The 27,716-nt window shown below is 45.7% G+C and overlaps 1 protein-coding gene across 6 annotated transcripts in view; it reads right to left on the reverse strand.

The window, feature by feature from the left end:
- The window catches only part of LOC117746238 (partitioning defective 3 homolog), a 181,566-nt gene that overhangs the window by 44,449 nt on the left and 109,401 nt on the right, over positions 1-27,716 (reverse strand). For 3 of the 6 annotated variants that reach the window (XM_034555253.1, XM_034555251.1, XM_034555255.1), the window contains 7 exons: positions 23,273-23,471; positions 22,355-22,506; positions 21,426-21,470; positions 16,421-16,651; positions 14,833-15,088; positions 8,710-8,838; positions 1,610-1,885 (listed from right to left, as the gene is read on the reverse strand). In XM_034555253.1, the coding sequence (XP_034411144.1) occupies positions 1,610-1,885; positions 8,710-8,838; positions 14,833-15,088; positions 16,421-16,651; positions 21,426-21,470; positions 22,355-22,506; positions 23,273-23,471 (1,288 nt within the window). Of the gene's footprint in view, positions 1-1,079; positions 1,443-1,609; positions 1,886-8,709; positions 8,839-14,832; positions 15,089-16,420; positions 16,652-21,425; positions 21,471-22,354; positions 22,507-23,272; positions 23,472-27,716 lie in introns of those variants that run through there. The other 3 variants (XM_034555254.1, XM_034555252.1, XM_034555256.1) reach the window with 2 other exon arrangements.

A 27,716-nucleotide genomic window follows, 5' to 3' on the forward strand; every position in this document is an offset into this window, starting at 1 on the left:
ATTAATTAAAAAGACCAATATTAACTCAACTTAATCTCTCCGGTCTTTAAAATAATCAAAAAAATTAATCAAATGCAATAAAAAGTTTGGTCTCCGACGCCCGGCGGAAGCATCCGGAGCGGTTGTGGTCATCACTTCCAGGGCTGCAACTAGGTCAGACTTCATTCTTGACTTGTTATTTTGACCTAGAAATGTACGCACATAGCAAAGAGGCCGATCACAGGCTCCCCGCAGCCAAAGTTACAACGGTGACAAAAAAAAGTCAACAAATCATCACATTTGAGGAGCCGGAAGGAGTAAAAACTTACTTAGACTTAAATTCATTAAATAATTGTCAAAAGCGGTCCATTGAAATGATTTCCGTGCTAATCCAGTAGGCTGTTGTCGTTGTCGTTGCCGTGGGGGATGGGCTCTTTCTCGCAAAAATTTAAGAGGCATAAAACAATATCTCATCGTATGGGGGGGGGGGCTTGTGTGCTGAATGAGTGAACTTTTAACTTTAATATAACAATGATTAGAGTCTAAATCGTGAGAGAATTCCCTCACCTAATTAAATAAGACTCCGTATCTGCATCTGCACAACTCCACATCCGGGATTTAATGAAAAATAAAAATGAATTAAACATACTATGACAACAGCAGCACAATGAATTATGAATCAATAGGCGCTGCAGCGCTCTTGAAGCACACACACCGGCTGCCGGGGCCATCTGGGGATGTGTGAAAGCCACGACGGAGACGAGCCCATTCATTCAGCTGCGGATGTACTCGGCTGCACCGCCTGCGTTTCTGCCACGCCGCGGGCTTTTCCTCGGTTCTCTCCGTTTGTTTCTGCAAATCCATCTCAGGGCTACGAAATCTCCTGCGCTCATTGATCGAGGGAGGATTAGTCACTGCAGTGGACTTTGCTCTGGGTTATGAGATCGGTCTGCGTATGAATGCAAAGTAGACGCCGCGGAGCAAGGGGGGGGGGGGCCTGGGTGATCATTTTTAAAATGAGCCGTCAGTCACACGGACACACGGAAGGTAAACAAGCTGGAAACGAGCCTGAGAATCGACGAGAGCGGAGGACGGAAAGAGAGAGGTAGAAAGGTCAAGGGAGACAGAAAGAGAGACGGATATTCAAAGGTTCCCATTCACTCACTGCCTCTCCTGAGTAATGCCCCCCCCCCCCTCCACCCTCCGTGTCTAGCAGGAGGCGAGCTGACATTTACCACCTGCCTTCTGTTGCTGTGATTATTTTCTCCTCCCAGGTGCGATAGGCCGCCGCTCGCAGTCGCTGCGTAATAACGGAGCCTTCGGAGTTACAATGGTTGAGAATGCGAGGCGGGATCAGGCCCCCGGGGCAGACCTGACACTGGCGTAGCGTGACCGGGGTGGTGCTTTGGAACTGGGAGGCGGAAAGGTTGCTGAACCATGAATGGCAGCCCGTCACCCGCCTACTGTGACCAGGTAATTCATTGGTTTGTTTTTTCATGGGACAGAAGATGTTGAATGATGGAAAACTAAATATGACCCAGAATGCAACTGGTTAGAACACAAATCTAGATATTGAAAGACGATGCTCCTAAAAAAATTTTTTTTTATAAATGCATGACTGCACCCCTACCTGTCTGCAGACGGAGGCCGCTCGTTGCGGGCCTTGCCGACTTGGGTGTAGAGGGAATCAGAGTGCTGGTGGTGCGGGTGGAGGTGGTGGTAATCGTCTCGGGGGCTGTGGGGCCGGCTGTGCCCGCTGTCCACGGAGCTGTTCAGGGGGTTGATGCCGGCGTACGGGTGCTCCTCCTCGGAGGCCCTCTCCGGGGAGCGGCCGACGTCCAGGATCTCGGCGTAGTCGCGCTCCCTGGCCTGGCGCTCCCTCAGCTCTCTGGTCTTGGCCTGGATCCTGATGGTGAAGATTGGAACAGATGCTTTGGTTTTCTGGCTCAGAAAACAATGGCGGGGGGGGGGGGGGGGGGGGGGGTCATAAAAAGTACAGTTTTGCTTCTGGGGGGAATTTATTGAATTCAGCCTTGATTACAGGAACCAACGTGATATTAAAATTGAAGCCCAATGAAAAGTCGATATGTACTAGAACTGTTGTTGGTAATACGAAAGAGATTTAGCTATTAATTGGATTCAGTTAGAGTCTGCATGGAGGTAAACTACGGACCATTGGAGTCCAAGTCTGGTTCCTTCACCGGAGAACCAAGTACAAACATTCCCATTTGATTGCTTTATGAATAAATGGTTTCTCTATTTAATGTCTCGTGAATCACATATAATAAAGAACAATGCACATATTGCCATCAATCTAAACAGCCCTGCCCATATCCTCTGATGACAATTACTGCAGGTGCACATCATGATAAATGCTGTGCGTTAACGACGTAACCGACAGAGTTATTGAGAGGATTCAATTCATTGAAACGGTGACGTAAAGCATTGTCACATGGTTGAGCTTGATATTTAGTACCGCGCTGAATCCTTTATGAATCAGAAGTGCAGACGACTCCGTGGGAAAATTGAGACCTCGCCGGGTTTCCACATGTTTATCCACCGCGGAGCCGAGTGCCGCCGTAAATCTCCGGCGTCACATAAACCAGACGAGCCAATGCCACGCATGCGAGTTTTTAATACTTTCCATTAAAGAGAGAGAGAAGACGCCTATCATTTATGCTCTCTCACCCCCTCACCCCCGCACTGAATAATACCATAAACAATGCATAATAGTCTGTCGCCCCCACAAGCACTTTGTTTAGCCACAGAGTGCTGCTAATGTATAGCTAGCACACACACACCTCTGACACCTTTGTGTCTCATACAGAACAACTCACACACACCTTTGTGTCTCATACAGAACAACTCACACACACACACACCTTTGTGTCTCATACAGAACTATTCAAACACACACACCTTTGTGTCTCATACAGAACAACTCACACACACACACACCTTTGTGTCTCATACAGAACTATTCAAACACACACACCTTTGTGTCTCATACAGAACAATTCAAACACACACACCTTTGTGTCTCATACAGAACAATTCAAACACACACACATTTGTGTCTCATACAGAACAATTCAAACACACACATTTGTGTCTCATACAGAACAACTCACACACACCTTTGTGTCTCATACAGAACAACTCACACACACCTTTGCGTCTCATACAGAACTCAAAAACACAACACACACACACACACACACACACACACACACACACACACACACACACACACACACACACACACACACACACACACACACACACACACACACACACACACACACACACACACACACTTATCTTGTGAATAAATGGCAACACCATTTGCTGCAGCGGGGGTGACTACCTATCGTGCAGCCCCCCTAATTACAGCCATGCCAATTATCAGAGCATTACAACTACCAATTATCGCGACGCTCTCTTTTCTCCGGGCTCCTTTTTAACGGCGGCGGTAAAGAGAATGGGACAGTCGCAGCGGCGAAGCGGGGGGTGCTACTTGACTGAACGCTCAGCGGGCGGAACATCTGAATCGCTTCCTCCACAAAATGTGCATACTGTGCATAATGAAACAATAAGTGTGTGCGTGGGTGTGTGTGTGTGTGTGGGGGGGGGGGGGGGGGGGGGGCATCGGAGTTACAAAATGTGGATTTAAAAAAGGAAAAAATACTTTAGTACTAAAAACGAGGCTGCTAATGAACCTGATGGTTTCGCCGGGGAAACAATCTTTTTTTAATGACTTATTCCAATCACTTAACCCAATGACGCAGGAGGGCTCGTGCACCTGCATGCCGCGTCTGTATTCTGTCGACTCGGCGATTATCGAACAGCGCAGACGGGAGCGGGGCCCTTGACGGGTCTATCTATAAACGGAGGAAAAACAGTGATTTCCACCAGAGAAAGCAGCAGCAGCAGCAGCTACTGACTGTAAACACAAGTGCAGTGGCTGATAAGATAAGGCCAGACATACCAATCCAGCGCCTCGCCCACCCTTTGTGCACCGAGGCCCCCGGAACGGGTCAACGGGGGCCAGTTTTCTGAGAGAGGAAGTGTGCGGTGGTTTTCTGAGAAAATTCTGGAGTATTGAACAAAGACGGCTGGCCTCCATGCGTGGGGGTCAAGACGGCTCTGAAATAGGCACGTGCATGCTGAAGTGCATCCATCACCCCGTTGATTATATGTTCAATGAATTGCATTGTGCAGTAGATAAAATGTCAGAAAACGGTGAAAGAAAACGGAAGAAGAGCTCAAAGCGACGCCTTCAATGTGCTCGACCAACAGTTCAGAGCTGGAACCATTCATCCTGCAATTTCTCCCTCTGGGATCATTAAAGGTGGATTTCATCTCAAAGCAGCAAATCCTCACATTTGAGATGCCGGTAGCAGCATTTTTGCATGAAAATTCACAATTAATGGGTTTTTTTTGCGCAAAAAATAATAATATCACAATTACAACGATTTAGCAGGTATATCTTTACATTTCAATTGTTTTAAGTCTTAAGTCCTTAGGATTTTCCAACAAAACACCATTTATCACTATGTCATTATAGCCTCCACGTGTCATGCACAAGCAGATTGCTGCACAAGTAAATAAATAACTGTGATAGCAATCACCGGAAGCTGTGTACTAAGAATCTGAGGTTCGATATGGAACCCGGAAAATCATTTGATGGTGCTTGAGTGCTTCGTGGACGTTTTTAGAGCTTCTTCGGCGGCCGGTGTGGGGTCACTGGTGTGAGTCAAGGCTGACTGCAGCTGTAGTCCTTTAAGACTAAATCTATGTCAACATGACAGGCACTTAAAAAGCAATGTTGCTTAAAAATGTGTGCACAAACACAATAACGCTGATTAAAATGGGGACAGGAAGGAAGAGCACACTTGGCCTCGCCGTTGGCCCCCTTCGGTCCCAAAGTATTTACGCAAGGAAAACACTGCGTTCTTTCCAGGGGCCGACCTCGACGAGAGATGGAAAAGGCTCTCAGCGCGAAGGAAGGACTCGTAAGGAAAGGAGTCAGAGACTGAACAAAAAGGGAGCATAGCCGAAGGAGAGGCAGGGGCAGCAGATGAAAGGGTATAGAAATGGCAGGATGGGACATTATGGGGGAAGAAATGTGTTTGACGAGTGACCTTTCTGCCACATCTAGCCAGAACAATGGTCCATTATGTGCTATTGTAACCACCGTGTAATAAACCTTCCTCTTAGCGGTAGTGCTGACACAACCGATAGACCGCGGTGAAAGGCAGGAAGGAAGTACATGAAGGTAGAAGGTCCAGCGGGACAAGATGGCTAACACCGGTTATCTGAATCTTAATGTTTGAAGACGAGCAGCTTCAGCCCTCCAAAAGGCCCGGGAAATGATATCGCACACGTATATTTTAGTAACCTCTCATTTACTACATTATATTTCACGTAGAAACAAAATTGATTAATGGATTACATGGAACAACTTTAGGTAATTAGGATTCAGAAAAAGGAAACTATATTCTATTAAATGTACAGGAAAAAAAAACTTAATCAGATTGCGGCAACATTTGGTAACAATGTATGTGTACACATACATACATATACATTATATATATATATATATATATATACATATACATTATATATATATACACATACATATACATTATATATACATACACATACATTATATATATACACATACACATTATATATATATACATACACATTATATATATATATACATATACATTATATATATATATATATATATATATACATACACATACATTATATATACATACATTATATATATACATACATATACATTATATATATACATACATATACATTATATATATACATATACATTTTATATATATATATATACACATACACTATATATATACATACATACACATTATATATATATATACATACACATTATATATATATAAATACACACACATACACATTATATATACATACATATACACATTATATATATACATACATACATATACATTATATATATATACATACACATTATATATATATATATATACACATATAATATATATATATATATATATATATATATACACACACACACATTATATATATATATATATATATAAATATTAGTTTTGGCAGCTGTGTTGGCCAATACACCAGCTAGGATACTTTGCAAGTGTTTTAGATCTCTTAACTAGAGTGAAAATCATTTTCCATCAATGGTCGTGTCTTTGTGTCCAGACGTCTAAAATCTATATTTTCAGGGATCTCAGGTGCATCAGTATTGGCAAATAAATCAATCGTAGGGAGGGACGTGAAAGATGCAGGACCGGTGCATCCCGAGGTAGTTGAAACCAAAGGCCAAAGCATTATAAAATACATCCATGTCCACAATTACTAATTATTTCCATATGTGAATGGTTACCTGCTCTTCAAGTGACACACACACACACACACACACACACACACACACACACACACACACACACACACACACACACACACACACACACACACACACACACACACACACACACACACACACACACACACACACACACACACACACACACACACACACACACACACACACACACACACACACACACAGTGCTGTCTAAAACTGTCCATCTAGATTTGCTTGTCTGGCTTGGGGTCGGAGTCCGCCGGGACCAGAGACTTAAAACTGGGAAGGAAATCCATCCATTTAGTCAATCACAGCTGGATTAAGCATGGCCTCTGGCAGCGGCCAATCGATGGGCGCTGTGCAGCGAGGCGCCGGAGCTCCCCGGCTGAATCTTGAGAGAGCAGCCCGGTGAAACACGGCTAACTGGATCACTTTTCAACGCCGCGGCGGAGGTCGGAGTGCGTCAAACAGCATCGAACTACCGTCAGGCCGTCCCTCGATAGCTCCTGCGGATGCACGGGCCCTAATTTGGCAGATTTTTGTTCCTCGGGTTCCCCTGAGCGCTCTCTTGCCCCGGGGCAACACCGTCACACGGCAACAGACAGAACAACAAACAAATGCACTAACAAAACGTCCATTTCTTTGCTCTTGCAGATGAAGAAATAGGTGCAAACACTATGTTTGGCTTCCTCTTCTCTACTTATGCACTACGGGGTACTAGAGAGTGGCTCCAGAAAGCATTCATTCCACGTTTGGATGAATAGATTTTTACGTCAATAACACACCCTGGATTTACTATAACTTGACTCAACATTGAGAAGCGCCACCTCTTGTAGGACACACTAGGAGATTATTCAGAATGCAACCACAGAGTATTGAAGTCATGATAAATAAGGTTAAAAAAGACATTAAAACATTTAGTAATCCGGAATAGCTTTCAGTGTATTTCATAATGAATCAGAAAATATTATAATGAAGACAAGAAAGTAACGGCGAAGCCGCGGATTGATTAACATAAGAAAGGAGCATTCTGACCCGTTAACCAAAGCCAGTGTAACAACCGCATCGCCTGACGTGGCATTTGCGTTAACCTCAAGCCAATTAAAAATAAAGACTTGCCATTATCATATTATTGGGCTATCTGCTCTATAGGCGCAGGAAGAGAATTACAAACCAAATTTTAATAATAAGCAACTTGGGGGGGGCGGGGGGGGGGGGGGGGCTTGGCAGGGCTGTATAGGCCTTGGCATTTATAAACCGCCGCCCTAAAAACACTGGCACGGTGCCTGTCTGACATTTAGTTTGGTGAGGAGAGGGGGAGAGAGAGGGAGAGGGGAGGGAGAGAGAAAGGGGGAGAGAAGGAGAAAGAGGGAGAGGGGGGTGGAGGGAGAGAGAGGAGAGTGGGGTGGAGAGAGAGAGAGACAGAGAAAGAGGGAGAGACAGGAAGAGAGAGAGAGGAGAAGGGGGGAGGGAGAGGGGAGTGGGAGGGAGAGGGAGATAGAGAGATATAGAGAGGGAGAGAGAAAGGAAGAGGAGATAGAAAGGGAGAGAAAAAGGAAGAGGGAGAGAGGGAGAGAGAGAGAGAGAGAGAGAGCAAGGGCAGACTTGATAACAGTAAAACAATCTGAAATCGACTTTCCATTTTCTTTCATTTATCAAACCATTAATACATTGCTGTTGGAAACTGGGATCACTGGTCCACGGTTAAGTTTATATCCATGTCTCCGACCGAAATTGTCAGAATTATGATACAAATTGATGAGATGTGGCTCAACACATGTTCAGCTCTGGCCCCCAAAGTCTGAAATGAGAGAGAGGAACGGACAAGCCGAAAATACATCGCCAGTCCAGTTATTATGGGAGATTAAAAAAAGACTTCCTGAACTGTCGTCAGGACCCCATCTTGGATCGAGTCTCCCCTTCATGGTGCTGCTTTTGTGAGCAGCAGTCATTAAATCCACAGTCGGACGTTACTTACAACGTAGATACGCTCGTGTCCTTTCTCGTACTGCTGGTCACGAACCGTCTTCACGGTTTTGGGAAAAATCGAGGGAATTCTTACACTCCGTGATACACGATATTTCTTTCTTACAGCAGCACAAAAAAATCTTATTTTGAAATACACTAACTGAAGCCTCCTGCAGATCGAAGAAAAAGTGGAGACGACCTCGGAGCCTCGCATTTGGTTCCCCCCCCCCCTCCCCCTCTCCCTCCTCCCCGCTCGTTCTTTGATCCAAAATTGCAAAGCGCACTAGAGTCCAGACACAAAGGGACATTTCTCCACTGCAGCACTTAGCAGAAAGGTTTACCAGCTTTGAGCACCTCACCTCTCCTGCTCCATCCTCATCTTCCTCGTCTCCTCATCTGAAACCTGCGTCTCCTCCGACCTCCACTTGCTGGAGCCTTTGCGGTCCATCTTTTCACCCGGCCGCTCGTCCTTGCGGTGCTTCCCAAACCTGGAATCCACACACAAAAAAAACCCCAAAATAATTAAGATAATTACTAACTAAAATAAAAATACTTTATTATTTTGTTTTTTTGTTATTTCTTGTCAATCATTCTTCCCGAGACAATTCCCCCCCCCAAGTGTGAAGAAATGGAGCAGCGAGCAGATGGGAAGTTGGGGTCAGGAGGAAATTATTTGAAACTAAGACATTAATCGCCAGTACGCTCGTAGAACACGTGACACAGTAACTCAACACAAATCAGCTGATCGGCACGAAAGAAAACGGGTCTGACTCCACGGTCGATGGAGGCGAACGCTTGAAATGTAGTTCTCACAGGTTCAAACCTAATTTCATTGGTTTAAAGTTGGAGGAGGGGGTGATCGGAGAAGGCGTCGACTCGGCCCGGCGCGGTAATTACATTCACAGGGAGGGAGTGGGCCGCTTAACGAAACAGAGATATTTCAGCTTGATCGACTCAAAGCTGCAGCCACGTTGGAGAAATGTGATTATTCACAGAGGAAATTGGTCCACAGAGAATATCTACTACTTAAAAAAGAGACCCGCGCTGAGAGAGAGAGAGAGAGAGAGAGAGATGAACACGCACAAGAGAAACGCAATGAATGAAACATTAAGACCGAGAGCTAAACTACAGGGAAGAATACAAAGGCAACATCAAGAGGTGTGTGTAGACAAGTGTGTGTGTGATGTGTGTGTGTGTGTGTGTGAGAGAGAGAGAAAGTGACTGAAGAGGAGACAGAGCAAAGTGAACTAAAGAGAAAGATAAAAAAAAGTAAGTGCATCAAACGCAAAGCAAAGAAGTGAAAATCCCAACAGTGCAAGGTGAGTGCGTTTAGGAATTAAAGGGGAAGAGTGTAAATTGTCCAAATATGAGAAAGAAAAAGACACTTCGATGTGTGCATGGAATGAAATACAGAAGAAAGGGAATTGAAAACAAGAGAAATAAAGTAAATCGATGAGAGAAAGAACAAAAAATGCGCAGAGAGAAGCTGATGGTGGGAAAACAACAACAACAACAAGACAACACTGAATGGGAATAAAGGTGAGAGGATTAGAATGAACGGGACAGTGAGAGGATACATGACGGATACTCCATTCAATGTATTTAGGGTGAGAATAAATCATTTGTTTGTAATATAAATGTTTTTTTTCTTTTCTTAAACAACGAGAGAAAGAAACAAACAAATTAAGAAAAAACTGACTTTTCCCCACAACTTCCCTTAACCTTAATCTCCTTTCTAATTGGTGACGTTTATCGTCTGTGAATTATGTCTTTCAGTTTTAGCCCTTCAAAGAGCTAAAATATTCCTGACAGAAGAAGGGAATGGATCAAATCCTCTGACTTGCAGCCCGGTGGACTAAAGCCCCCCAAAAGAAACAGAAACAGAACGCCAGCAGAACCGCTGAGGACGAACTCAAAGTGCACAGACGCTGCCCAGCGGCTCGGCAGCTCTCATAAGAAGAAGTCAGACATGAACCGGCTTCTCCGTCATCACGGGCGCTGGGGATTTTATCCAATGACTTTTCCATATCTAAAAATATAACTTTTGAAGAAGAGTTGTTATTCTAGTAGCAAACAGGTCAAAGACACCAACATCCCTGACCTTTGCCCCCCTCCCTTCCTTTCACCTCTCCACCGTCTCAAACACAATAAAAAGTTCACGTCCCTTTCTGTCCAAAATGTCAACATTTGTATCGAATTAGACACGCGCACACACGGAAACTGTCACACACCCAAAAACCCAGCAGACCAACAAGAGGGACAGACCGAAAGACAAACTCCTCCCATGCACAACGTGGCGTCGCCGAGCGCATATCGGTGGTGACGCAAAGGCTTCTGGGACGCGTCGCGCCGACCAGCTCGCTCCCAAGTTTCCAAAAGAGAAAACTTCGGAGAAAAACCCGAGAGACGGGAACGAGGGGGAGAAACCGCAGTGAAGATGGAGGGGGCCGGGAGACCACGGCCCATTACCTGATTAATTTAACTGCAGCGGCCCCCCAAAATGCTCGGAGTGACGGCTCGCCGTTAAAGCTAGGCCCGGGAGTGAGCTAGGCACGGGAGTGATCTATCACGGCGGTGGACGGTGGACTCTCTCTCTCTCTCTCTCTCTCTACACCACTAACTTTCATTAACGGCCTCTTAAAAAGACGGCCCGGCTCTCCGTGTCACGCACACACCCACAAACACAGAGGCACCGAGATTTATGACCGAGTGGGAAAACTTTGAAAGAGGAGGCCAAGTACCAACCATGACACGGGGGGGGGGGGGGCATTTAATGATCTTATATTCCTGGCACAGTTAGGCCCGTCTCGTCTCGTGACGCCATTGATAAAGAGGCGTTGACGGCTTTCTTTGTGGTTTGAAAAGACGACTTCAAAATGTTCAGCTGATTCTATTCAGTGTGTTACTGCTAATCCTGCTAACAAACAAAAGAAAACATACTATGTTACAAATAAATGGCCATTACTTTGCGATGAACATGTCAGATTGAGTGTGCTGCCATGCCGATTGTTTTATGTGTTGACGATCGCCATTAGCATACACACAAGCTAACGTTATGCTATCATCATCATCCAGCTAAAAAAGAGGGCGGGGCTAAGCCTGACCTCGCCAAGCTTTAGACGTGTGCTCCACCGGTGGGACCTGAGAACAGCAAGTTATCCGTCTGTGATGTAACGAGCGCGACAGCCTCATAGAGCCGCCAGTCAAGTCCTAATTCGTAGGCACAGCTGGGAAAGACGAGCGACGCCCCCAGTGAACGCAACATTATGAGCGCTTTGTTGACCATCTCTTCATGCTCGGTTCGCTTCCCTTGAACGCAGCACGACGTCTGAACGTCACGCCACCCACGACACACTTTGAACCCCCCCCCCCCCCCTCTAATAAACAATGATCATGATAAATTGATCCTAAATTAGCACATTAATATTTGGTTCATGGCACAAAATGTGTTTCGTGAGGTTATAGTGACCTTTGACCACCAAAATCGGATCAGTCCAGGTGGACGTTTGGGCCGAAAACATAACATAACGGTCAGAAACCGGCCTTTCGCCGCTTCCTCTGCGACAGATCACGACGCTTGATGCGGCGTGAGCCTTTTCCATGTTCAGGCTTGTTGACGACCAGAACGCACAAAAACACACACACAAAATTAGTGCAGCCCTCGAATTTCTGGGCAACGACCGTCTTTGCCAGTGCCAAGCCAACAGACTGGGAGACAGGGGGGAGAGGGAGAGAGAGAGAGAGAGAGAGAAGAGAGAGATGGATACAGTGTTGGCAGGCTGCTCTGTTGGCAGTGGTTGATGGTAATGAGGCTTTGATTGGGACTGAGTGTGAGGCCTTCGAGACATGAGAGGGTCAGTCAGTGGCAGCTCTGTTGATCACACACACACATACGCACACACACACACAAACATAAGCACACACACTCCTGACTTCTACAGGCTTCCCACTCCTGATACACTCCTCCTACACACGTGCATACACTATACACAAGTACAAGCTCCCTGACACTGTCGCACCTCTCATCCCAGTCGTCAGCGCTCTTTCATACACTTTAAAAAAAAAAATAATAATAACGGCGAGGTTGCTCTCGACTCATCCGCCCTCTGTGGTTTGGGCCGACACGCACACACACACACACACACACACACACACTTGCATTTCGTTTCATCGTGACATGCTGTCACCAAGGGAAACATGTAAATTCTGCTCAACTTTCATTTTTTTTATTCCTTTTTGGAAACTATTTGCTACTAAGTGCTCACTGCTGAGGTGTCAACTGTAGCTTCCACATTTCACCTGTCAATCAAACAACGTGGATCCGTCGCCATACTAGGCAGTAGTGCCTTTCAAATGTTTATATCGTGACCCCCGTCTGACCCCTCACATGCAGTGTTTTGCTCCCGTCACATTTTCCTTTCTGTGTTTTCACTTCATTATTATAAAAGTCCTGCACCTCTATGGAAACAACACAATCCTGGCCAGAAGCAGAGGGACCTAAATACATGACTTCTGTGCACTATGACACAGTCACAATGCAATCAATCATAAAAAAAAAAATACATCCCGCGTGGTTATTTTTGGGGCGCGCAGCTGTCCTCTGCCAGTATACGCTGGGCGCCGATCAAACGGGGCAGTCAGATGGGGTTTTAATGGAGCACATCCGATGAGAATAATATTGAGCCAATCAGAGCGCCCGTGACACGACGGTGGGCGCCAATGGTCATCGTCCGGAAGGAGGACAAGGGCGGAGATTTCAATGAGTCTTGTGAGTGTACGGGAGGACAAGAGATTACCTTTGGATTTGTGTGCGCATGTATGTATATGTGTGTGCGTGTGTGTGTGCAAGTACGTTTTATTTATATATATATATATATATATATATATATATATATATATATATATATATATATATTTGTCTCAATGTTTGTGTGTGTTCTCTACTAAAGCTACGACTGAAAGTACAGGTTTGCAGTATTTGTGCATCCCACTGATTGCTCCATCGTGTGTGTGTGTGTGTGTGTGTGTGTGTGTGTGTGTCTCTACTCCCTAGAAATAAGCTGGCGTCATTTGAAGCGATCCCACCTGTTTGGCTTCAACCCTTCACGTAGCACATTTTAGGTGTATTTCTAATTATTTGTGATTATGAATGGGTTTTTTTGTGCTCACTTTAGACATGTTGATGTTATCGCAAGAAAAAATGTAATTTTTATTTATTTTTTTTTATTTCAAAGCTTCTATTGAGTTTTTCGACTGAAGCTTATTTTATGACGTCATCCCCTGAGCAGCAGAGAGTGCCACACTGCTCACTCTGTGTTTGAGAGGAGGGAGGGGGGAGGGAGGGAGGGAGGGGCTTCTAACTATTCAGTGCGGCCCTGAAAGAAAGAAAATCACCTCACAAGCTTTGCTGGAGCTTTTCAGTTGCCGACGAAGATATTTCTGAAAAGACCCATGAAAAGCTAGTGGACCTCGAGTGGAGAATATCTGTATTACATTTACATTTTTTAGGGTCAAGAATAAAACTTTGACGCTCTAATAGGACATTAGATAAGTTGAATCCACATGCATTGTGACATCTCACTGTCGGGAGCCTCCTCCAGCTCACTTGATCCATCTCTCTTTCCCTTACAAGGTTTAACTTATCATCAGTCTCCAAACTCTAACTCCCTTCTTCTTTTCTCTCTCCATCTCTGTGGATCTCATTACCTTCCTCACTCAGAGAAGAGTCACTGTTTTCCCTTCCCTGTCACCGCCACTTTGGCTAATATGATACACTATATATATTACTGGCTGGCCCCAGAGGCCTTCCAACCAATCGGAAAAAAGAGGGAGGACAGACCAAATGACCTAGACACCAAAAGGTAATGGGGCTAGAGAAAGGGGAGGAAATGTATGGACTTTACACTAATGGGATGTGTCTGGATAGAGAATGCCTGTCAGCGGAGCTATAAGGAATTGTTTGGCAGGTAAAAGGCTGCAGAGACGGAATTAATAACGGGGAAATAAAACCACAAAGGTCAAGTTGTCTGCAGACTAATTAGTGTTTCCTCCACGGCTCGGGCCTGTCCCGTTCATCCGAGTCACTCAGACGAAATCTTGAGAACCTTTTTAAATGAATCCAAACCTTTCAAAAAAGCATGGTTAATGTTTTCCCTCCTGAAACAATACTACAGGTTGTCCACGTGCCAACGGACGTACCTACCTGGTAATTTAAGGCCGATAATAATAACAGTAAAAAAAAACCTCTCTGCTCCACAATGTGCTTACAGTCACACAGGAGAAGCTTCCCTGCACACTGCGTACTCACTTACTAGACTATGTTCTCTCACGCGGCTGCAGAGGAGAGACTCTTCTACGCAACTTTTATTACCCGTTTGTGTTAGAACGCCTAGATAAAGTCTCGACGTGGAACATAAAGAAATACCTTCACGAATGTATTTAAACTGCACTTTTCTGAAAGCTTATCTTGGGACGGGCCTTACCGGAACATGTCCCCGAGGCCCTTCAGCATGCCCTTCTTGGCTTTCGCCTTGTCTTTCTCCTTCCCTCCCTCCTGCTTCTTCTTCTCCTTCTCCTTCTCCTTCCCTCCCTTGTCTTTCTCCTTCTTCTTCTCCTCTTTGGTGCGATTGGTGCCGTTGACCAGGGGCTTTTCGGCGGCGGCGGTCAGCGGCGTCTGGTCGGCCACCGTGGACACAGAGTCCCTCCCCGATCGGGAACTCTCCTCCGTGTCCTCCTCCACTGGAGAGAGGGAGAGAGAGAGAGAGAGAGAGAGAGAGAGAGAGAGAGAGAGAGAGAGAGGACATAAAAAAGGTCAAGAACACAGAGAGAAGCGTGGGGGGAGAAGGGAGGACACGGTCTTTTTAAGTATTGTCGAGTAGAGCTGTAATATATAGGAAAACCCATAAGCCTCATTCAATCTATAAGTCTCATAAATGTGCTATTATGCCACTTAAGTGCAAAAAGGCACTTTTAATAATTACATATCACGGATAGTAATCTTTAGAAACCATTAGCCACCATCATATAAAATTAGGGAAATTGCTATTTGATGGTATTAGGGCATATTACGCCAACTGAATATGAGATTAACGTCAGAAAGGAGACATCGAATTATTTGGGCTATAAAAAGGATATAAATTATTATAGAATCCCACTCTGAAAGCGATTTCTTTTGTGGCATGAAAGACACATTTTTAAAAAAAACATCAGCGATTCTTATTTTATTCTATGAGCACAAGACATTTGAATAGTAAATTATGAAAAAGTGGAGCGAGAGAAGGTTGAAGTCACGTCCACGACACAGCTTTGGGCATTTCGTGATCTGATATGTACACATTGTGAAATAATTACAACCCCTCGTTGGGAAAGAACTCCCAGACGTACGTGTTGCGCTTGGAGATTATGCTTTTTTTTTTGTATTGTGGCAACAATGGAAATATTTATGTTAATAAACTTTCCATATTGTGTCATTCACATTTCTAAGTAAAATTCAATTAATTAAAATCGAAAAATTTAAACCTCAAAAGGAAGCATTCATTAAAAGGTCCAGTGCACAGGACTTAGTGGCTTACTGAACTACTTCTCCTTAAAATAAACTGAATTGAATTGAAATTGAATTAATATAGAAAATAAAGGGAAAGCAGATACAGTGACTTGGAATATATTGTTGTTTGGTGCAGACAGCGCGACCAATTTTCCGACGAGACGCTCGTCCTCTTCAGAAACGCCTGATGTTCACGGTGTGCATCTTGACTTCTAACACAGTGGATAGTCAGCAGTTTATTGCCACAGGCCGTGATACAACCAGCCGCCAGACATCGAGCATTAGTCACTCCCATGCACGAGTATGGAAGCCACGTCCAAGTTTTAGTTAGTGATCCAAATGCAACGCGATTGTACACTTTCATATGCCAGACATGCTACGGAAGTCAAAGAGTGACCGAGGTTGAAGTTCCTTTGATAACGGACGGTGACTCCCAGCTGATGGACGTTTTGGGATCGAACCTGCAGAAAACAAGACGGTCTCATGAACGTCTGGGTGAAAAAAATGCAAAATGGTGGACATCTTACGCGTCTCCATGCCCTCGTCGTCTTCTTCCGTCGCGGCCGGTCGGTCGTAGGATTTGTCGATGGCCGCCCTGAAGCTCTCGTTGCAGCCCCGCCCCCGTATGATGCGAGGGCGTGGCCTGTGGAAGGGGAGGTCCCCGTTGAGGGTCACCTCCGCAACGGCCGTCTGGAGGCTCTCGAGCGAGCTGGACTTCTTCAGGCCGAGCGATGGACCCACGTCCTTTGTGGAAGAACCTGACGGGAAGATACAGAGGCATGTGCTGGTGAGTAAACAAAGTCGCCATCAATACCCTATTGTATACAGTACTGTGGTAGTACTGCAGTACCTAATGGACAACTTCAGTCCATTTCTATTTTACACCAATCTCAGGTAACTAGCTACTAATATTAAACAGCTGCCTCAATCTGCAGACTCTTATTATTAGTTTCAACAATATTATTATGACAAAAAGCAGATACCATCTAAATACCTTGCTGTTATTCCTTGAGCGCCTCCCAATCACTTCCTTTAGTGCAGTAATAAATAACTAAATCAGTCCAGAATCAATACGTTCACATTGACCTTGGCTGTGTTTATTAAATGTACTCAAGCACAAAGGATGATGTCGTGCGACAGATGCAACACGATCATGAGCGTAATTTTACGATGCCACTATGGAGGACGGATTGAGAGAGATTATTTTTTTTCCAGCAGAAAAACGGACTTGCATATTTCACAACAGGCCACATCCCGCCAGCGCCACAATGACCCACAACTAAAGCGGTCCGAGCGTGACCTCAGAGCCGTCACAGTGTTTAGTGCATTTTGGGCTTTTGTGGTGGATTCTGGGATGTGCTACAGCCGAGCTCAAAGTGAGCCTCAAGGAGAACGTCCACCGAAACTATCATTCGCACACGCGGTAAATGCAAATGGAAAAACAACGAGCAACCACATACTCATCAGGCTGCAACCTCTAACTTTTCTTTTTGTAAAAAAAAGACGTTACTTAAATGCCTAAACAGAACCACGTGGGTCTGGTGCCCAAACCGAACCACATTGTGACCGTTTCCAGGCCGCATCCTGCTGTAGTCATGTCCTCTAGAACTGTGACATCCAATGTGGGAGAACAGAGCAGGCTGAACAAAGCATCGGCGTACCCACTATTGCTTTGGTGGAGAGTCTTTGCTCAGAGAGTCAAGTAGGTAGCACCTGCTCTACCTGAACGTGCCTCGACCTCAGAGGACCAATAAGCCACTCTGACAACAGCACACCATGTTTAAACCAAGAAGGAGGCTGATCGATCGATCGATCGCGCGCGCGTGTGTGTGTGTGTGTGTAACATTCCTCCTGACTGACGACAAAATCAATTACGAGACGTGGCCCTGAATGAAAATAACCATCAGCAAAATAGCAGAAACATGACAGTTTAATTAAACTAAGACTATTTGTTGGGGTGCGGGGCATAGTTTGAGTTCCCATATGGCTCCTTTCACATGCCGAGACCCGTGTAGGGTGGCTAATACAAGTAGAGAGATGAGGTGGGGAGGTATGAAGGTAAATGGAGGAGTCATAATCTCTTGGGTGATGTCACTTTATAGCTACTGGAGCAGATGGCTGCAGAATACACAAGGCCTGATAGATTAACACAAGGGGCCATGAGGGAGGAGAGTGAATGAAAGAGAGGGAGAGAGAAAGAGAGAGAGAGGAAAGAGGAGAAGAGCACACAGTGGGAAATAAAACGAGGGGTGAGGACAGAAAAATAAATGTCAAAGACAGAAGCAGCGACATTTTGAGGAACTTTCATTAAAAGCTACGGTGCCGCGGCAATTTGTGTGCCCTTTAGAAAAGAAATAACTCGATATTGACAGCTTTTTTTTTTGTTTTGGGGTGATTGCAATTATCGCGTTCAATTAGGATACAAAATATATTCAAATGACTGTTGTAGAATAATCTCAAACAGCAAGTCTGGAAGCGAGCACACAAAACAAAAACAAAAAAACAATTACCAAGCGTCTTGTTTATAGTGAGACATGGCCGAATAAAGAATAAAAGACAGAGCGATAAAAAAAGAAATGCGAAGATCAAAAATAGAAATGGAAAATGAGTGAACAAACGGCCTCCCATTCATTCTCATCAGCCCGTCCTGTTCCCTTAACGTCTCACTGAGAGGCTTTTCACGCTGCACGGACACTTTATTTTAAGACTTCGCCCGGCGCCATTCACTAAAGTCACACCTCAGCGGCAGTCTCGGGAGAAGAAATATATATATTTCCCACCGTGTTGTAGATTTGACAGATGGCATTGAGTCGCCAAAACGACAAACTTATTGTCTTTTTCAGAGACGTACCAATAACCTGGTCATGAAATATCGTCCTCGTCTCGGCCTACCTGGCCTCAGAGAGCGCATTTAGGGATATTTGGAATCTAATACTTTAAAAAGTGTCCATTCTTTTTTTTTCTTTCTTTTTTTTTACATAAAAAACACTAAATTGGTCTGGGAACACAGCTCACGTACGGTGTCCGACAGAAATTAAAAAGGGGATTATTTCCAATCTGGCAACCAGTCAGTCTGTTTTGAGTAATCTGCGCCGGTGTGTTTGCACAGAGTGACACTCCCACTCCTGTGCAGATAAACACGATCCCAAAAAAAAGCAGCGACAGGCTTTGCGACAACAAATCCAGGGCGGTCGCGCTGCAGCGATGAGAGGTCGGCGTGGTGTTGACATGTGACAAAGCTCCGGGCGGCGCTGCACCGCGACGATTAACGCAGCACCGACGTCACGAGATGGACTCGAAATGAATAAAATTAAAAAGTTTGCGCGAAGCTCTGGCCGCCTGTCCTGCATTGTCCTCGTTCAACATGTGGCGGTGGCCGTGTGTCAATAAACGTCTCAGCCAATCGCAGCTCGGAGGAGACGTCACGGTCGTTGGTCTTTAGCAGGATGGTTGTGTTTAGGCTTTGGGAAATGGACCACGGGTCATTTGTGTTTACTCTGGGAGAGAGGGCTTGGTTAAGTGAAACAAGGGGGCCCCCACAATGTGAAAATAAACCGTGCACGCTTAGAAAAACAAAAACAAACAAACCAGGGTGAAATCTATTAGCCCACAACATTAGACACATTGAATGGCTATTAAGATTCCACATTCTCGAAAATGTTCACACGAGATACTCTCTTAAACATTCGTCAGTGAAATGAAAACATTCATACATTTCAATGTAAAAGCAGACCACTCGATTTCAGACTGAACAGCGGCGCAACGATTATTATTATTATTATCATCAATATGCAACACAATCTTCTCCTTGCCGAATCAAGATGGGACAGAAAGTTGGAAACAATCTCTTCTCCATCTCACGGCCGCCCACACGCGGTTGAAAATATAAGTATTAAAATACTATTGGAAATATCAATTTGTGCTTTTTTCCACTAAGGCCACTTTTTGATCCCCTTCTCAGCGTTTCCGTCCTCGCGCTTTACTATTGAGTAAGAAGTTCACAAGAATGTCTCCATGTTACACTCCAAACCTTTCGACCCCCCCCCCCCCCCCCCCCCCCCCCCCCCTTTAAGAGGGATCTGTCCTTCCAATTGGCCAAGTCGGCGATATCTATTCACTCGCCGCGACAGTAAAAACACACAAGAGCTGACAATGACAGATGGCTCGCTGTCAGCTCACACACACACACACACACACACATTGCAAAACCCTCCTCTTACTCTGCAGCTACATGTGTTCCCCAAAGTGTTACAATGTGTCCCTAAAATGATTAAACATTCCTGTTTATTGTATCTCATCATACAAAGAGGAAAAGGCAGGAAGCTTGGACAAGACAGTCCAAAGAAATATGATTCATAGGAACAACTCTCATCCAAATCTGAAGCAATCTGTCTGTAGAGAAGCTGCAATGACATCCACAGTTTTAGACTTTAAAATAGAGAAGCTCAAACAGTCCAATAGTGAAGACTGAATTGTATTTGTACTTATACCATATTTTGTAAGTGTGCTTTATAATATTTAGAGCCTACTCTGTCTTCCATTTTAATTTGCATGTTTGCTGTTAATGCAAACTCCGCATTCTCTATATTCACCAGTTTTCTTGCTCATGTTTATTTCCACAGCAGCGCGACAACATGTTTCTGTCCGACTCTCCTCTGCTGCACTTTATTACATTACCTGCTGTTTTCGTGCACTACTTAATTCAAATTGGTGCCACTTTGTTACCGTCAATGAAACTCGACGCTTCCTGCAGAGATACTTTCAAATTAAAGCCCCTCGGCAGCTCACGGGACACAATCTCCTTTCCTAGTATGCTTTTAATTTGAAACATCTGCAGGTTCCAAGCGTTGCAGTTTATCGACGGCAGCTTCAAGGGATAGTTTGGCTGTTTGTGGTTGAGTGAGCGTCGCTGGTTTGTGTTGCGAGTCTGGATTCACCGAACTCACTCGGCGCCACAGACACACGAAGCGATGGAGGCATTCGGTGGGGCGGCTCGTTTTGTTCGTCAAAAAAGGAGTCTGGTGGCTTTGAAGAGAGCAGAGATAACGCTAAAAAGGGCCGTCTGATGGGTAAAGCTGTGGGAACAGTCAAAATATAGCCTGCATTTAAACTGATATACATTTTCTTTTTGCTGGAGGTGAGCCCTTGTTTTTTCTGCATTTGCAGTATTTCTCAGAGCAGCGAGTTTGACTCCTTTTGTTGTTGTTGTACCGATTGAATAAAACTGTGTAAATGAACATTATACAGCATTTTTTTTTCAATAAGGGCCATTATAGTGCAGGTAAATCTCCTCCTTTGCTGGATCAATTACGGCGTTTGAGTCAGAATGCGCTAAATGTGATGGGATAATAAAATATCATGCGGTATAACATGATATACTTTCTGAAGGAACCCGCATCCTTTCACTCATACGTACAAGTCAAACACCACTTGTAACCCTCAGTCCCTTAGATGTGCACCTTGAGAAGAAACAAAATGAAAGGGTGATGGTGATGGTGGCGAGTGCGCCGCCGCACCTTTTCAGTGCCTTACCTGCGTTGGTCGAGGGTCGAGGGGTGAGGTTAATCTCGTCGGCTACTGTTAAAAGGAAAGGCGAGGAAAGAAGGGAGGGGTACAAACATTTGGGGCACTCGTTAGTGCAAAATGACATTCCACATGCAGGCATCCAGGTTGCAAACATCACAAACGGCTTTGTGTCAATTAGCATCGGACGACCATGCGAGACGAGGAGGCGGAGGGCAGAAGGGGGAAAGTGGGGAGGCGGAAGAGAGGGGGATGAAGAGAGGGTTTGAGGATAGCAATCAAGACTTGTTGTGATATCAACACGGCACAGAGCGGGCAATCTGGTCGGGGAGATTAGATGTGATTATGGAGAGCGCAAGCCGAGAGAGACTGTGTGTTGGCGGCCAAAGCAATCAGCGGCGGGTGCGGCGCCGTCTCAAGGTGAATCGACGCGGCGAAGTTCTTGACTTTGGTGGGAGACGCAGCGTCGGGACAAGGGGGGTGGGGGGTGGGGGGGTGGAATACATTGAAGTAGAAGAGGGGGGTGGTGGCGGTTGAAGCACATGGGGGGGCATGCAGAGATAAGTGCTCGAGGTTACAGGAAATCAGATCGTTAAAAAATTTTTTTTACGAAGTAGCCGAGGTGGAAATGTGGACACGCTGAGATAACCCGACACGTCTCATATTCTAAGTTTAAACATATGGCTGAGGCAAAGTATTGTAGAAAATGCTCTACCTTGAATTGTATCTTAAAATTAAAGAATTGACATGAGAAGGAAGAGGCTAAGAAGTCTATAATATCTCCACCTCCTGTATGTCCGGTATGGCTACGCCTGTGTGTGACTGTAAGCACATGGGGTGTCCCTGCTCTTGGACAACGCGTCTCCTCTTCCTGGAATTGACTCAAAAAGCCCACGTTTACAGAAGCCACGTGGATCTTTCATTTTCATTTGCTGTACCTAGATCCATGCTCTTGGACTTGCGCGTCTTGAGGATGTCGAGCTGCGAGGCGTCCCCGAACTGCTTGGTGCGTTTCTCCGACATGCTCTGGCGCCCGAAGCCTTCCCTTTGGAAAGAGCCGTCCGGGTCACTTTCATCTGGATTCACGGAGCTGGATGTGTGGAGGGGGGAGATAAGATAAGATGTACTTTGTTGTTCTATCACAGTGAAACATGGCATCATAGCAATGAAAGGAAGGACAAGAACAGATGAATGGTCGAGATAACAGATGTTTTAAGCTTCTTCTGTATTAAAAAAAACATGTCGATAATTGAAATTCAAATAAATAAAGAGAAACTACGGGAGGGAGAGAAAGAAAAAAGGATGGAATGGAAACAGAGTTGTGAATGAGGAGAAAGTAAACAATATATTTTTAAAGTTCAAAGACCTTCTTCACTCTTCAGACCTTCTTCTTTGAACTGATGCCGTTGGAAGAGAGAGAACAAAATAAAGTGAACAAGAGATGGAGGAGAAATCTATGAAAGAATTAGGAGAGCTGGAAAAGTGGAAAGACTGAAGTGGGAGTGGGGGGTGTAAAAGAAAGAAGCTCAGAGAATGTAAAATAACAGAGAAAACGAGCGCTTTAGAGAGAAGAACGCGAGCGGCTGGCAGAGAAATAATGAGAGGCAGAAAAAAAAGATGAAAGTGAGAGCAACAAGAAGGAGGAAGAAGAAGAAGAAGCACAACAAAAGAACAGCGTTGGAGACAAGGAAGAGAGGGACGGACGAGAACAAGACATACAACATGGAGAGAGAGAGAGAGAAACAGAGAGAAAGATTCATCTGGAAGCTGCGTCCTTCCTCATCATCTTCATCCCTCTAAAGCCTTTGACAGCACAGTTCAAAAGAAAGCAACTCTGTGTTTTACGATTCTCCCACCTGTCACTCGGAGCGGGCGGCTCTTTGGCCCACGGTGGCGGCGGCAGCGGCGGCGTGTCGGCGGCGAAACCCACGTCGTCGTGGGAGCTGGACGACGACTGGTCGGAGAGGTGGGGCGGCAGCAGCGGCGGCCGGTCGTCCTCGATGATCACCGTGTCGTCCTGCGGCATGTTGACGGTCGGCGAGAGCTGATAGTTTCCTGGACGGGAAAGCTTATTTTTTTAATCGTAATCTTATTTTTAATCCTCTCGTCTTTTTTTTTTCTCACACACTGGGACAGGTCCCTCACACACTGGAACAGGTCCCTCACACACGGGAACAGGTCCCTCACACACTGGAACAGGTCCTTCACACACGGGAACAGGTCCCTCACACACTGGAACAGGTCCCTCACACACGGGAACAGGTCCCTCACACACTGGAACAGGTCCCTCACACACTGGAACAGGTCCCTCACACACGGGAACAAGTCCCTCACACACTGGAACAGGTCCCTCACACACGGGAACAGGTCCCTCGCACACTGGAACAGGTCCCTCACACACTGGAACAGGTTCCTCACACACTGGAACAGGTCCCTCACACACTGGAACAGGTTCCTCACACACTGAAACAGGTCCCTCACACACTGGAACAGGTTCCTCACACACTGAAACAGGTCCCTCACACACGGGAACAGGTCCCTCACACACTGGAACAGGTCCCTCACACACGGGAACAGGTTCCTCACACACTGGAACAGGTCCCTCACACACTGGGACAAGTCCATCACATACTCGGACAGGTCCCTCACACACTGGGACAGGTCCCGTCCCCCACACACTGGAACAGGTCCCTCACACACTGGGACAAGTCCATCACACACTGGGTCAGGTCCCGTCTCTCACACACTGGAACAGGTCCCTCACACACTGGAACAGGCCCCTCACACACTGGAACAGGTCCCTCACACACTGGGACAAGTCCATCACACACTGGGACAGGTCCCTCACACACTGGGACAGGTCCCTCACACACTGGGACAAGTCCATCACACACTCGGACAGGTCCCGTCCCTCACACACTGGAACAGGTCTCTCACACACGGGAACAGGTCCCTCGCACACTGGAACAGGTCCCTCACACACTGGAACAGGTTCCTCACACACTGGAACAGGTCCCTCACACACTGGAACAGGTTCCTCACACACTGAAACAGGTCCCTCACACACTGGAACAGGTTCCTCACACACTGAAACAGGTCCCTCACACACGGGAACAGGTCCCTCACACACTGGAACAGGTCCCTCACACACGGGAACAGGTTCCTCACACACTGGAACAGGTCCCTCACACACTGGGACAAGTCCATCACATACTCGGACAGGTCCCTCACACACTGGGACAGGTCCCGTCCCCCACACACTGGAACAGGTCCCTCACACACTGGGACAAGTCCATCACACACTGGGTCAGGTCCCGTCTCTCACACACTGGAACAGGTCCCTCACACACTGGAACAGGCCCCTCACACACTGGAACAGGTCCCTCACACACTGGGACAAGTCCATCACACACTGGGACAGGTCCCTCACACACTGGGACAGGTCCCTCACACACTGGGACAAGTCCATCACACACTCGGACAGGTCCCGTCCCTCACACACTGGGACAGGTCCCTCACACACTGGGGCAGGTCCCTCACACACTGGGTCAGGTCCCGTCCCTCACACACTGGGACAAGTCATCACACACTGGGTCAGGTCCCTCACACACTGGGACAAGTCCATCACACACTGGGACAGGTCCCTCACACACTGGGACAAGTCCATCACACACTGGGTCAGGTCCCGTCCCTCACACACTGGGTCAGGTCCCTCACACACTGGGACAAGTCCATCACACACTGGGTCAGGTCCCGTCCCTCACACACTGGGTCAGGTCCCGTCCCTCACACACTGGGACAGGTCCCGTCCATCACACACTGGGACAGGTCCCGTCCCTCACACTGGGGCAGGTCCCTCACACACTGGGACAGGTCCCTCACACACTGGGCACTGGGAGAGACAGCTAGTCTGGTTCTGACCATAGTTCCTAATGAAAAGGAGTTGCATCATAGTGGAAAAAAAAAAAGAAGCTTATCCATCTGCCCACAGTGCTTCTGTGTTCTTGGTTGCCTGGCAACTTCGAGGTGACGGCAAGAAGCCACTGCTTCTGGCTGCGGTTTTGCCAAGAAATGGTTAAAAGCCCAGAGCTCCCTTTAAAAAGCAGAATCCGTTGTTTCTCTTCTGTTCATTTCGAGTTTCGACAAACAAGATAAAAAATACGTGGATCTGAAATTTTACAGCTGTTTATTTCTGAACTTTGGACAATGGTTAGCCGTCTTTATGCTAAACTAAACTAAGCTAATCCACCGCTAGCACCCAGCTCCGTACTTTAAGATAATATAGATTAAAAAAAATTTTTTAAATCCATCTATAGAGCTTTTGGAAAAGTGCAGAATAAAAGTTTGGTTTTACCCAAAAGATATCATTTTGAAGTTTGTATTTTTGATATGTCCAAAAAAAATGTTTCGTTTATCTCTGTGGAATATATTTTGGTCCGTGAGCCAATAGTATGACGACGTTGGCATCACGTGGTAACAGCGTCTTGTAAAGACGTGAATAGTATGTTCATCAAAATGTCAAAACTACACTTCAGTGTTCCCACGTGAATCTGACGTGTACATTTTCTCAAGCTCGGCTTCTTCTCAATAAATATGGATATCAACGATGACTCACTCCACAGCTGCTGATGTCTCAGCACAACGACCACAATCCCCGTCACATGACCCGAGCTACCAGTGACCTCACCTTTAACGCTTACTGATGAACAAACCTTAAGGATCTGATTAGAAAGGATTAGTATCTAATAATGCTTGGGTCCTTCAGACACGAGGAGGATAGCAGAGAAACTGTGTAATCTACATGACAATAAATAAATAAATAAATAAACGTGAAAAAACAAACAAACAAAAAAGAAGCTCATGAAAAGCTGGTCACTTACCAGCTCTGTGCACCCTCAGGGGTGAATTTACTCGTGACAACAGGCAACTGCTGTATTAAGCAGGAGACTGCTGGAAAACCAGTTCATAAAATAAAAAAAGAATACTGAATAAATAAATACAAGGTTTTTAGTTTAAAGGCAGAGTGAAACTGCTCCTGGTTAATCAGCTTATATACCGAGTGGAGTTTTGGCAGCAGACAACAATGGTGTTCCCATGTCAAAGCACCACGATTAATTCAAGCTGTGAACCTCACACATGAAGATTAAAAAAAGAACTTCCATCTGCTGAGGGGGGAAAATAAAAATAAAACAGTCCCCTTTCTCTGCTTTTGAAGAGCGAGGCTTAAAAAAAACAAAAAAAAAACACTATTGATATGACTGTCTTTAATTTGTATTTTCTTAAATTGGGAGCAAGCAGGAGGAGGGCAAGGGGCCGAGGGGGGGGGGGCTTCAATATTCCTTAAAGGTTTGTTTGTGGACCCGAGCTCTGGGAGAAGTTTGCTCGTCTATAGAGAACGTTCGGGCTTTAAAGACAGAAACCTGGAGGTCTGAGCCAGGCCTGCTGCTTGTTTCTCATAACCGGGCTGCGAGGAGCTCAACGGGTGAACGACCTGATGTAGAGGGAGCTGAATGGAGGGGGAAAGGGGGACTGGGGGGTGGGGGGGTGGGTGGGGAGGTAGTTTAAAAAGTCATCGGTCACTGTGCTTTGTTAGTTGCCCTTGAATACTAAGGAGTTACAACGTGACCTTTCAGTTAAATTAACCCATTAATGCACTTTGTACTTTCTTAACCCCGTTTTGGGAAGAAAAAAAAGCAGCTTGTGCCAAGTGTGTGTGTGTGTGTGTGTTTGTGTGTGAATGCCACACAAAACAGTCTCTGAAACGGTGACATAATCCCATTTATCCACACTCCACTAAAGAGACGGTATTGAATAAGTAGAGTCCTATTGGACGGCACATTTTTATTTTTGTTTTATAACTGGAGAAAAACTCATTGTAAAAATAAGGACTACTTGGTTTGGTTCTCGCCATCAATCACTTGCATCCTTGGACACCGACTGTTGTGTCATAATACACATTTATAGAATACACATTTATGTTGTGAGGGGCAACACGTTTACATTTACATTTGTACACACACACACTATGAGTGTGTTGGATACAACCGTAAAAGTGTGCGAGTGCGCGCCCTTAACATAGCAACTTTACTGCACCAACTGAACTGTTACAGTGGTGTGTGTGTGTGTGTGTGTGTGTGTGTGTGTGTGTGTGTGTGTGTGTGTGTGTGTGTGTGTGTGACTTCAGCCCCCCTGCTACGTTTTTTTGTTATTCGCTGAGAATTTGGGAGTCCGGGTGAGTCCTCTTACACAGCAGGGCCCCTGTCTCTCTCTCTCTCTCTGACCACACACACGCACACCTTT

The sequence above is a fragment of the Cyclopterus lumpus genome, chromosome 17 (assembly GCF_009769545.1).
Source record: "Cyclopterus lumpus isolate fCycLum1 chromosome 17, fCycLum1.pri, whole genome shotgun sequence".
Classification (NCBI taxonomy): domain Eukaryota; kingdom Metazoa; phylum Chordata; class Actinopteri; order Perciformes; family Cyclopteridae; genus Cyclopterus; species Cyclopterus lumpus.